The sequence below is a fragment of the Pocillopora verrucosa genome, chromosome 11 (assembly GCF_036669915.1).
Source record: "Pocillopora verrucosa isolate sample1 chromosome 11, ASM3666991v2, whole genome shotgun sequence".
NCBI classification, from domain to species: Eukaryota; Metazoa; Cnidaria; class Anthozoa; order Scleractinia; family Pocilloporidae; genus Pocillopora; species Pocillopora verrucosa.
The window spans coordinates 17,894,363-17,908,049 of record NC_089322.1 but is presented as its reverse complement, the minus strand read 5'-3'; the positions used below and the strand labels follow the sequence as shown (position 1 = coordinate 17,908,049).

Sequence of the window (13,687 nt, the reverse complement as noted above, 5' to 3'; positions counted from 1 at the left end):
CATTGTTTTCTTATTCCCGGTGGTGATGAAATTCTATTGTGACGTATACTGTGTCTTGTACACCAAGTAAGAGCCCAACTTTGCACCTGTTCCTTGTCATTGGGCCAGACTGGGAGGGAGGGGGAGGGGGGAGAAGGAAGGAGTGCGGGGAGGGTGAGGCAGTCTGCTAAGTTTTTATGAGGGAAAGGATGATATTAAAATAATCTCCTAACTCGCAATAAAAAAAGTGCTAAAGTATAAGAGATGATAACCTCTAGCAGTCTTCATTAAAAAAACAAACATTACTCTAAATGTTAAAAAAATAACCTTCACCTTTCAACTTCTCTATTAAAATCACAATCTTTCTTTTTATCACCATTTCTATGGCAAATTTTATTTTACTTGAAAACACAAGGGGTAAATAAACACATCACCCTACTGAAAAAAAATGGCAGGACTTGTTTCATTTAAAATATATATAGGTCAATACAATGCTATATATTGTCATCATTTCTACAAGTATACACCAATTGTAAATATAGCAAGGTCCTTTTAAGAACTTAGTTACCTATGATATTTTAACATTTATTCTTATAACTGTGAAGCATTAATTATCAGCAAATGCAACATCACCTGATCATCAAAGACACTTTAGTATGAATTAAAACTCAACTGTAATTAAAGTACAAAATATTTAAACCTACAATCAAATGATCTATAAAAAATTACAATTTGAATAAAGTGTTTATGATTTCTAGAAATGTACTTTACACATCAAGTCTCCTCTTTTTTCAATATGCAGAGGTTGATACAGAAATTATTAAAGAGGTAACTAGGATTAAATTCCTTATAATCAACTAATACTATTAAATAGGATACACGATCAGTGGTATATGAATACCAAGTACCATCTAAAGTTGAATTTCAACAGTATTAATCACCTATCCAATTTGACAAAGGTTTTGGATAAAAAAAAGTTAAATTTTCACAACTCTACACAAAGTGTACTCTACTCTGACTAGTTGGTATTTTAATACCTTTGCATTACATGCATGATAAATTTAATGATTGAGCATTAAAAAGCTCTACATGCTGGGAGCTGAACTTAATTACCTAAACAGAAACTCGAGGGGTAACTAAGATTGAATTCCTTCTAATCAACTAATTAATACTGTTAAATAGGATATATGATCAGTGGTATATGAATACTGAGTACCATCTAAAGTTGAATTTCAAGAGTATTAACCACCAATCCAATTGGACAAAGGTTTTGAATAAAAAATGTTAAATTTTCATAACTCTACACAAAGTGAACCCTACTCTGACAAGTTGGTTTTTTTTATACTTTCACAGCTTAAGGCTCGTAAATAGAATAAGTGAGATGGTAAGTTTTGAGCTTGATAAGAAATAGAGAAAGATGTTTTTTCATCTTGTCACGACAAGAATCTGAGTCCCCATGAGGAATTGAACCTCAGATCTTCAGATTCCACATTCTGATGCTCTACCACCGAGCCACAGAGACTATGATGATTGAGGCCTGTTAAGAAGTAATAGACACATGTCCTGCATACTGCTAGGATAAGCAATGTTGATATTGTCATGTTTGTAAAGAGAATAAGAGAGATGGTCAGTTTTGAGATTGATAAAGAAATAGAGAGATTTTTTTTGTCTTGTCACAAGCATGGGTGATATATACAAGCTTAAGGCTTGCAGGGTAAAATTTAAATTACATTCCATGAGTTTATAAGCTAAATCTCTATTATTAATACTAATTAGCCCTTTAACTCCCAGATCAATTTTGTCATTCTCCTTACAGTCAACCATACAATTCTTATGGGGTTAGTTCAGAGAATTTAATATTAGATCAACTAATTATCCCTAAATTGATATTTTCCTTTATTCTCAACAGTTATCTGGTTGATATTGTATTGATATTGTAAGGAGAAATTCTGTTTTGGTCACTCATGTGAGTTAAAGGGTTAAATGAAGTTTTCTTGTCCTTTGCAAGGAATTCCCATCTTAGTTTCTCATCCAAATGGCCCACAGAAAACTATTCCACAACACTTTGCTGTCTTTCTTTTTCTTGGAAACATTGGAGACTCATCTCCTGTCACTGGCAGGTTAAACACTAAATTAATAACAAAAAAACCTAGATAAGTAATTTTTTTTTATGGCCCACCTAGCCAGAGCTTAACCAGATTTCCTTGGCATGAACCAACTAGAAGTGTTACTACTTCCCCCTGGGAATTACAAGTCCATTACAAGGTCACTTGCCAGTAATTCATCAGGCTTCCCTGACAATTTTCTGTTACCCATTTATACTCCTGGGAACAGAGAGGCACTGTGAGAGGAAAATGTTCTGCCCAAGAACACAACACTTTGACTGTGCCAGGTCTCAAACTTGGAACTCTCAACCTGCAGTCCAGTGCTGTGACTGTTATAAGCCTACACCGCATCTCACACTCATAGACCAAGCAAGCGGGCTCGCATTGGTGCTCTGAGGCACAAGCAGCCAAGCCTGAAAAAGGTTAACACTTCATTGCAAAAAAACAGGTCTCATGCTACCATACTTACCAATCTCTTTCAGTCCTTTTCCAAAGTTGTTCACAACGAAGTTCAGAGTGACCAAAACCAGCACTCGCACAATAAATGCCAATGAAGCTGAAAAGATATGAGAATGTAAGACAACTTGTACATCTGGAGGTTGTGTTACCCCTTTCTTCACCTTTAGGCAACCAAAAAAAAGGATGCCCAAACTGATAATTGACTCTTATACTCCAAGGTTTCGATTGTTAATTCTTTCCTCTAGCTGCTGTACACATCCTTGTAAATTAATTATGATAATTTGGTGTTAGATCAAGATAACAACTTTCATCTGATAAGTTTAAGTATTCTTGTTACTTGTTTGCAGGATGATGTATGGATATTACAAGGAGAAAATAACTATCAATCATTTCTGTGAGTTTAGGGGTTAAGAAGAGTCAATAACTCTGACAAAGGGTGAACATTTGAAATGTCAGCTTTCTTACTATATTTACATTGGCAAATTTGCATTTTCAACTAAGCTGTCAGCACTAAACTACCTATCAATCATAAGTTACCTGATTGAGGTAGGACTCCTACCCCAGCATTTTTTAAGGTTTCTCTCACAGTTTATCGCAATTGATATGTACTATTACTGTGAGAAGTTTCAATCAGTTTTAAAAAGAAGGCAAAAACTGTGAAGTAAGCACCTAAAAGAGGTTTGATTTTTCACGCTAAATGATATTAATTTCAGAAAAAATCTGAACTTGACACAGATAGAGAAAGCTGTTAGATGAACAGAGCTGCTATGAAGGTTAAACGTCTTGCCCAAGAATTCAGCAAATTTATGCAGAGGTTTCAAAATGTAAAAGGTTCATTAGGGGCCAAAAGGAAAATATTTTGACCAGAGTAACCAGCATCATGTTATCAAGTAGCCAGCAGAACTGCAGCAGTAACTGGCTTGTTTTGAAACCCATGAATGACCAGACCATGGAAGGCCCAAGGTACAACCTCCAATGAGTGACCAAAACACAACATTGATACAAAATCAAGCAGAAAAGTGATAAGAACAAAGGAAAATATAAATCAGGGAATTATTAATTGAGCCAATATCAAATTCTCAGAACTAACATCACTAGAATTGTATAGCAGGCAGTAGGGAGAATTACCAATCAGGGTGTGAATTTAATTTTTTTTTTTCTGATAGCCACTTGGCTCCTAAATTCTTCAAAGTGGTGGCCAATTCAAAAAAAATTGGTCGCCATTTTAAAGACAAATAAAACCTTTTTTAATGCTGTTAGCGTTCTAGATAGACCCTCCAAAATTAAGTTAGGAAAAAAATCTTTAACGTGCTACAAATTGAACACTAGGATGTCCAATTTAATTCACCATATCTCTAAGTAAGGTTATGATGAAGCATTCTAGTCGCCAATTTGGTGACTAATTTTCAGGATTTGGTTGCCAAAGTGAAAAATTTAGTCACATTGGCACCTGTATTGGGCGCAATTTCATGCCCTGCCAATGAAACCTTGTGAGAAAGATGGGTAAAAAAAGAAAAATGGCAACCTTCAGCCTTTCCACCTTTCCCTGATAAAAAATTTGAATAACTTCCAGCCATAATTACTTTCAAAAAGTGGCACTATACAAACCTGCCCCCAAGAAAGAGTAAACAAGAACATCTTTACCACAAGCAGTGACGTCATCCCATTTTTTTGCCACCTACACACAAACAAACCAATCAAATTTGCATAACGTACAGATAAGTAATTATAATTATCATACTATCACATTGTTTAATACATATATTTGGCAAACATGATTATTGTATTTCCCCGAATAAGCAAATGCGTACTTGTTTCAAATTTCAGCTAAAAGGGGAGAGGGAGGAAGCACTTAGGGGGGGCCCTTCTTATTGAGGGGTGCTTGTTATTCTCTGTTACTGATTTTGCAACAGTCAAAGCTTAAAATGTTACAAATAAAAGAGGAATATCAATAGGTTTTCCTTGTATCCCTACTATTTAAGAATGGAAGGGAACAGCAGGGGGTGAGCACTTGTTTGAAATGATGGTCTTGGGGGTGGGTGGGTGCCTATTTGGGGAAGGGCAGTCATAACAAGCATAGCACTTATTCCAAAAAATTAGTGATAACCTTGTTACCACCCCATACAGATCATGACATGATTACATCCTTATTGTTAGTTTAAAATTTTTCATTATTCCTTCATACCCATGTTACATCTAGCTGGGTGAGAAAATCAATACACAATATCAATTTCTCAAAGGAAATGTCACTTGATCTGAAGTAAATGGCAATGAGGATGTAAAAACAGAAGCCTAATACAATTATTTTCCAAAGGAAACATCTGACTGAACACAAGCCAGACAGAGAACAAACCTTATATATTTTGTAGATTAAGTAGCAAGGCTCCACAAAGCTTAGAGGGATGAAGAGCTGCACTAGTATCATTCTTTCCTTTCTCATCTTGAAGAAATAAAAAATATTAAGTAAAAGTGGAACCAAGTCTGAAAATTTGTAAGTCTCTTGATTTTTTTTTTACCGGGCTTTGTCAAACCTCACACTAAATTTCCTTAAGGCAGCAAAAATGATTAATTAATAGTTATCATTATCATCATCATCATCATCATCATCATCATCATCATCATCATCATCATCATCATCATCATCATCATCATCATCATCATCACTGATTTCAAACAAATGATGTCACTATATTTTTATCACCATTAAAACAAATTAACAATTTACATAGAGGCATGTGCTTGTTTTATGATCATGACTGTACAGGGCATGAAATTGCACCTAATACTGGCACCAATGTGACCAAATTTTTCACTTTGGCAACCAAATCCCGAAAATTAGTCGCCAAATTGGTGACTAGAATGTTTCATCATAACCTTACCAAGAGATATAGTAAATTAAAAATATTTGTAAAGATAAATCCACAGCAAACTTCCTCAATTGATTGATAACTAGATGCCATCTTGGATTTAGGTGAGCTGAAACATTGTATATCATCCATTCTAGTGTCCACTTTGTAGCAAGTTAAAGATCTTTTTCCTAACTTAATTTTGGAGGGTCTAGAACAAAAAAAGAAAGGTTTGTTTGTCTTTGAAAATGGCAACCAACTTTTTTTTAATTGTACCACCTTGAAGAATTTAGGAGCCAAGTGGCTATCAGAAAAAAAAATTAATTTCACGCCCTGATGTAACACCAGAAATACTTACCGCAAACCAACCCAAGATGCTCCAAGCTAACTGGAGTGGGATACCAACACCCACTGTAATTTTATTCCCAACAACAAGATCTTGCACATTGTAGATCACAAAAATGGCCAGGCTAACCTGTAGAGACAATGCATTTGTAACAGTCTGTCAAGAGGGACAATTTATTCTTAGTGTTACAGATATTTTTTATTTATTCGACTTTCATAACATACTAATATGATAAATAATAGTTAGATGACAGTTAATGTAAATTGGTAAAAGAAGAAGAAGAAGTAAAGAAAAACCAAAAATAACAGTAGTGAAGAGAAAAAACTCTGTGAGGGACAGTCACAACAGAGCAAGCTCCAACTAGGTAAAAGTCCAATAAAAATAATGATAGGGGAGAATTTAAGCAAAATACAATTAAAATAAATAATACACTAAAATATCAAAATATATGTATATAATATAAAAATTTACATGCAAAAAATATATATCTGTTCTTATTTAAAGATTAATAATTATTAATATCTACTAAAAACAACACTAATGAAAACTGCTTAAATTCCTAATGGAATAGCACTTGGGACACAATGATTTCCAAGTAAAAACATTATCCAGATCAAACATTTCAACAAGTGCTTTTTTATAATATTTAACTAAAGCTGCTTTGAAAGCATTAATGCTAGGTAGTTAGTGTATTGAAGATTTTTCAAGTGGAAAATTTCTCTTTGGACACCATTAGGAAGAAAAGATTTTAAAGTGAAACCCATATCAAAAAAGACTCACCGCAAGTTGAAGGTCAAATTTCAGAAGACAGGAAAACATTCCTGCATATCTGTACATCCCTGAAACATATTTCAAAGTACAGATTGGCAATTCAGGATTAGAGCTCCAAAACAATGAAATATTCAACCACATCTTTAATGCTTAATGAGACCCAGTGCAATTGGTATATGTATATATTTAACAAATAGATTCCAAGTTGCTGTGCATCTGTTCAGTAATAGATCACAGATGACATCAAAATGTGGTAAGAACAAAAAAGTGGCACACGAGGCACAGCTGAGTGTGTCACTGATGTTCTTACCACATTTTGACGTCCTCTGTGATCTATTACTGAACAGACGCATAGCAACTTGGAATCTATTTGTTTTATTTAATAAAGAATTAAATATACGGAAATAAAAAGTTTTAATGATGATGTCATCTATACATCTGTCCTCCAATAGATCATAAGTGAGAACCAATCAAAATGCATGCATAACTGAGCTTATTATATAATACAATTTATATATACTAAAAAAAAATTCAGGGTCCATAACTGCTATCAATTGGTTGCCATTTAGCAACCCAGAATTGACTCTTGGTGGTCAGAATTTTAAACACTGATCATCAGCAGACAAGCTCAAATCCTTGTCAATATTAATAGTGGTTCTTGCAAACAGTTCTAAAGAAACAAAATGTCCACCAGTTTATCGATGCTCTCCAGCATGGGTACACTAAGCTGATAAATGATTGGTCGTAGTAGGAACATGTTTTAACAAACTGAAGAGAGACATCACAAAAACTTCATTTTTCCATATTATTGTTATCCTATTGTACAACAATTCATATTATTTTGAAATCAATATTTAATTTAAACTGTGCAATAATGATATCATATTGTTATAACATACTGTGTAATGATTCTGAGGCTCCAACCACCTTGAAGGCTAAAAAACCAAAATCCCGAGCAACTCTGAAGCCAAAATAAATGTTTGGAGGGCCAAGGACTAAAATTGCTCCAAACCTGATCTATAAGATACAACCATGATAAGAGAAGTCAATGGATAAGAGAAGAAAGGACAAATGGATAAACAAATAAAAAATAAACAAATGAACAAGGCTAGTAAAACAGCAGCTCATCACAAGTCATCATAGCCGTAACTATTGGAACAGCAACTTATTCAATGAAATTTTTTATATCCTTTACACCCCAACATCAGCATGCATGTTCTCCATACCATTCTCTATATATTTCCCATGGTACTGATAGGAGAATTTATCTATGAATCAAGAGCTTTCTTTGGTTGGTGATCAATTCCTTTATTCTCATGACCTTAATGTTTTATTCACTTCTGGTAAAGAAACTGGAGTAGTTTGATGTTGATCACTAACAAATTCTTCCAAACTTATTTCCACAACCAAGTTGCTTGCCTTTAACCCTTTAACTCCTGTGAGTGACCAAGACAGAATTTCTCCTTATTATATCTAAAAGTATACAATATCATGCAGACAAGTGATGAGAATAAAAAAAATATAAATTATGGGATTACTAATTGATCCGATATTAAATTCTCCAAACTAACATGATGAGAATCATTTAACAGACAGTAAGGAGAATTACTAGTAAGATCTGAAGGAAACCGAGTTCAAGGAAAATCATCGGTGTACACTTCCTTATACTTTTGTCATTATTTTTTTTGAAAATTCCTACCCTTCATAATCCTTCTCCCGCTAGTGATAAACACAAAATTTCTCCTTACAATATCAGTGCAAGATTAAGCAGACAGGTGATAAGAATAAAGAAAAGTATAAATTAGGGGATTTTAAGTTGATCCAATACCAAGTTCTCCAAGCTAACAACTTAAGAAATATATGGCAGCCAGTAAGGAGATTTTCTAATAAGATCATGGAAGTGAAAGGGTTAATTAAATGTGCTGAGCAAGAGCTAGAGACAGTTAGCACTTGTTTCATTGCTCCTTCTCCACCCCTGTCAAAAATTTCTAGTTACTGGATGGGTCATTCGCATATATAAAACGGAATTGTGTCAAACTCACCCATTTCAGAGTAGTCCTTTTTTTCTCGTTGACAATGAGATCAATACAAATATAGCTCAGAAGAACAACAATACCCGCAATATAAGCATACAATTCAAATTCTCTCTCTCTCAATATTCCATGGACAGCATAAAAGAAACAGAAAACTGCAGGTGAAGAAAAAAAACCACATATATATATATATATATATATAATCAAACATAATAACAAGCTACACTCTACTCGATGAGATTAAAAGGTACCTTGAGTTAGTATGTGGGTGAAGAAAAAAAAACTAATCAGCAAGCCATAGAGAGGCTATCTTGAAATAACGTGGAAGGAAGCATTTTGCATCACTTTTGAAAATAAATGGTGTCAATAAAAATAAACTTCTCAACCCAAAATAATATTTTTTAAGTTTGTATTCATCAAATTTAGTTAATTGGTAATCACATGTACCAAAAATTTTTAGTGAATATTTTGATGGAAAACAAACAGTTTTATAAGCTGGAGCTCCAGTACACCTCAACATGGATTTGAAGTGTCTGCTTAAAAGAATGATTTTCATCTGTGAACCAGAGTTTCAGCTAAACAAGTACATGTAATTAGCTGGAAGAAACCATGATGTAACTCCCAATCTGAGATCATGTCAAAAGATAGGATACAGTGATGGACTTTAAGAAAAAAAACTACAAATAACTTGATTTTATTTAATATGCCAGAGAGGTATCAGACATTTTTCTACTTTTCATTGGTTTGGTTTAGTGAACTTAGCTCAACACTTTCATTCTTCTTAGAGTGACAGCTGGTTCATACTTATGCTAATGAAGAGGATGATAGCAAAGGCTGGTTCATACTTATGTTAATGAAGAGGATGATGGCAAAGGTGTAGTCTGGTTTGTTTTTCTCAAGCTCCACTAATCTGTCTATGGTGAGTCCAATTGCAACAAGCACATTTACAACTGAAATGGTAAGAAATATCCACTCAACCACCTCAAGACCTGCAAAGGTTTTAACCTGTAAAAGGAAAGGATCTTCATTACTTTGCTGTGAGAGTCACCGAGGGACATGGAACAGTTTTAGCCAAATAGAGTATGAAGCTCATGAATACAGGGGGCAAGTTTCTAAAGAAACTGTGGTCCTGTGTCAGTGGGAGAGTATAGCAGGGTAATTCAGTATTATCAACTGAGTTGAAAATGTCGACATTCTGATGGACCTTCACTCTAATGAAGGGCTAACGAACGAAACATTAGCTTTTAAACTCTTTATGGAGGCCAATTTACATTATCAACTCAGTTGATAATACCAAATTAGCCTAAGAAGGTCATAGTCTGGAGGTTTTCTAAAGGGAAACTTGTATTCATTGGACATAATTAAACAAACTAGAAAAGTCAACTAAATACAAGCTTTGGTTAAAAAAATGGCTTATTTCAGGTTTAACCACAGCCCCACATATCATTAGATAATTGTTACACACAAGTTTGTGTTACAATTATAATAACATAAATTTTTATATAAGAAGACAAATTGGAACTTCAGCTGGTGTATGCTTTCTACTAGTCTCACTGAACTTCAATTTTGTTGCGCGAGTTTGTATCGTGAAAAACCTGGCTACAGAAGGTGTGACAACCCAGAGACAACAGCATACGCATAGAACCAACCATCTCCCACCCCCCCCCCCCTCCCCCTCTCCAATCTCCCAGACTGTAATGCAAGCGCGCAGAAATACAAACAGATTTCTTTAGTAAAAGAGATAAAAGCAACCTTTCATTAAAAAAAAAAATAGGGCATGTCCTACCAAACGAAGAAGACGTAAAATTTGTATACAGCAAGCAACGTTATTTTAGGAAGATGTAGAGACACAAAGGTCAACAAACACTTTCCCAATATCAGCTGCTTTAAATTTTCGTACAAAACAAAAATTGTGTGCCAATTTGCGCTAATCATTTGAAAAAGAGATTTTGACTTAGTTATTCTATAAATACTGAAACAGTATTTACGCCTGAAACTGAAATTAACTGACATGTTGGTGAAATTAGTCCAGGCGTACTTAACTAAACATACTAAGCTGCGCGCGTAATGTTTCAAAATTGGAGTTTTCAAAGAAAACTAGAGAGCAACCTCTTTAAAAATGGTTGCAATTATCATAATTCACCCCTAATAGAAAACGAGAAAGAGAGACACGATATGTAAAAAAATATGGAGCGAAAACATTATACGAAATATAAACTTCATGTCGACGAGAACACCTGACAAATTTATCGAGCACTGTTTTAGGGAGTTGTAACCCAGGCAAAATATCTTTCATGAATTGAGAGAAACTCACTTTTCCAATGGCAGTTACGGTCGTTTTTTGACGAAGACTGTCTTCTGAATAGTCTGGGGTATCATCTTGTTCCTCTTCTTCATTGACAATAGTATCTCGTGAACTTGCGGCCATGTTTGCACGTTAACTCCCAACCGCCTAACCGAGCAAATTAACTTTGCGTGACTGTCACATGAGGCAAAAATGCTATGATGTCTCATGATGGATTCCTCCTCCCCTAAAAAATTAAAATCCTCGCGGTATTAAGGTGAGGATGAATTGAGAGAATTTATCCTCTAAATATGCCCCTATTCCGATTATTATTAATATTTTCTTAAATCTTATTTTAGCCAGCGTTCCTGCGAGCTGCAGCGCGGCTATTTTGGCAACAACAGCTGATTGGCTAGTTGGTTCCCCATTAAGATTTGGTCTGTGATGTTTGGCAGCCTGCCGTTTGCGCGGCTATTTTGATGTTTATTGACGACATTTTGAATCCTTTTCCTCGCTTGCATGAAAGTAGATTCCAAACACTCCCTTTGTGTCCACGTGCGCCTCGATTCCCAGAGTTCACGCGGTACCGCGTTCACTTAAGATTCGTGCGACGGATTCCGCTGGAAGACAGGAACAACACAGCGGTTTCTCGAGAAACTAATTGCGTGCTCTTGTTCACGTCGAAAATGAAAGAAGTTAAGAATATATATTCATTGCCAATACGTACTCAATATTAGTTAATGGAATCATTCAGTTACTTCCAAATGCAATATGGTAGCGGCGAACAAAAAGAAATTCTACAATGAACCCAAAAGGTCCCCTTTTTCACTTTAATCACGGCGAGTGAATAAAGACTGACGTTTCATCAAATGACGCAGCTCCTGGTGAGGATTGTAAGAGTTGGCTGCAATGCGATTAAAGATCTTTTTCATCGTGGCAATTTGAATTTTTTAATTATCGGTTTTTTCACAGCATGAAATTTGGTTCAAATATAAAAAAAAATTCGATAAATGCCTATAAAACCATAATAATACAGTTTAAACAGGGATAAAAAAAGAGTTAGTTGACGACGTTTGAACGTTAACATAGCGTCATTATCAAGTCAAAAAATCGATGAGCTTACAAGGCTATAAATACTAAAAATAACAATAGGTACTGATTGAAAACGTTTCATAACAATAAATAGCATAAATTTAACGAAACGTTTTGCACCTATGGAATCCGCTTACACATTAAATTTTCGGTTTGTTTTTCTTTTTTTTAAAAAGTATTTATCAAGCCTTAATTGACATTTCTTGAGAATCTTAAGATGACATTTATTAAGATCGCAACTACCGTGCGCTGTAGTGAGATGTTCGCCAGTTGACGAATTCTTGTGTTCAGTCAAGTGTCGTAAAAAGGTGTCGGACCAACATAATATCATAAAAAATTGAATTTGGTTTCTTGGGTTTTGAGAGGAGTCGTGTGGAATTTTTATCCTTTATAATTCCATATTATCTGATCTATTGTCCTATTTACAGTTAGACTTAACGTAGAGGCTGAAAGTTGACACCATAACTCACTCTAAAGAGCCTTTGTAAATCTTCGAGGAAAACTGATCTCAAGCGGATGAAAAAAAATCACACGAATTTGAAAGCTCAAGACAAATATAGTGGTAGGTTTTCATGGATGGTTGGTTAATAATTGAATATTACGAATTGATCTGTTGATTATGTTTGTTACGATAAGCATGCAAAGCCTAGGGCACCATAAATTGAAAGGTCTTTTCTTTTCCTCCAAAATATAGCAAAGGTTTCAGTCTTTGGAATTAAATCGTAAAGGTAATAGATTGTGCGCTTCAAGCGATTGTCGTAAGCCTCGTTCATCAGACCATATTCCTTTCCCCCCAGATCAGTATCGTATCAATGAGCTGGTTTTTTTTTTTTTTTTTTTAAACTCTTTCGTTAAGTAAAGTAACCAGTTACGTCTTCTCATCGAAAAAAGGAAAAGAAGTCTTGGTTGAAATTCCGCGAACCTCATTTCAAACTGCCTTGATTCTGCCAAAATTCACGGTTTGACCTTTTAAGAAAGCCTGCTTAAGAACACTGTTTTCACGAAAAAGGCTTCACATGAAAACAATGGAGGAGAAATATTCATTATTTAAAAGTAAAAATGTTTATGTAAGCGCTCAAGTCATATCGGATGTAAAAAGGTTCGTTTTACGTTTCACTGAGGTTTTGGGTTACCTATTTTGTTGTCAAAGTCAAGCTCGCTTTTTTTATTTATTGTTGTTGTACTCAATGTCCAAATGTAAATTTGCTTTAAATTGAAGTGTTTGTTCAGGAGGTATTTATAGGCTACGTTTGGTGCCTATCGCAATTTAATCGCAATGATTTAGGAATTTTAACAGTAGCCTAGGTGGAAAGTGACAATTCGCATTACATCAATTGGTAAGGTAAATTGGACACCGTAAAGAGCCAACTCAGTTGATAAAACTAACTTATTTTGTAATCGAGCTGTACCGACACAGGACCACAGATTCTTATCAAACTTAGCCCCTTAATTCGCATTAGAGTTTTAATCCCAGATAGATGGTGAATTAAATCTCCTGAAATTTATTTAATACTTCCAAAGCTTCGGTTATCATAACAAAGCAAAACAAAATAACCAATGTTTTTTTGTCTACACTTTTTTAGATGAAAACATTTTCGGTGATAAATTGAAAAAGCTATGAATACAAAAGTTGTTCTCAACGCCGTCAATGATATAAAGTACTCCGGCCTGTTTTCACAAAATGATTTGACAAACTGAAATCACTTGCTTAACCGACTTCTTCTTTGTGTAAACTCTCTTTTGCAGTACAATTTCTTACTCATTTACGCTTA

General features: G+C 34.7%; 1 protein-coding gene across 1 annotated transcript; it reads right to left on the bottom strand.

Annotated features, from left to right (window-relative positions):
- Positions 1–350: 350 nt before the first annotated feature.
- On the bottom strand, positions 351–10,990 carry LOC131777217 (uncharacterized). The gene is made up of 10 exons (XM_066158490.1): positions 10,854–10,990; positions 9,385–9,544; positions 8,549–8,694; positions 7,406–7,523; positions 6,516–6,574; positions 5,748–5,864; positions 4,897–4,983; positions 4,152–4,221; positions 2,554–2,640; positions 351–2,107 (listed from the first exon to the last, which is right to left on the bottom strand). Exons 1-10 carry the CDS (start codon positions 10,965–10,967, stop codon positions 2,007–2,009), a joined length of 1,059 nt encoding a protein of 352 aa, XP_066014587.1. The 5' UTR covers positions 10,968–10,990; the 3' UTR covers positions 351–2,006.
- Between the last annotated feature and the right edge of the window lie 2,697 nt (positions 10,991–13,687).

Bases quoted from the DNA above. Each gene is read 5' to 3' on its own strand.
- LOC131777217 (XM_066158490.1), bottom strand. From the start codon at position 10,967: ATGGCCGCAAGTTCACGAGATACTATTGTCAATGAAGAAGAGGAACAA. The intron at 8,695-9,384 runs GTATGAACCAGC...CTTCACCTGCAG, and splicing joins CATCCTCTTCATTAACATAA to TTTTCTGTTTCTTTTATGCT. The intron at 4,984-5,747 runs GTAAGTATTTCT...TATTTCTTCAAG, and splicing joins GCATCTTGGGTTGGTTTGCG to ATGAGAAAGGAAAGAATGAT.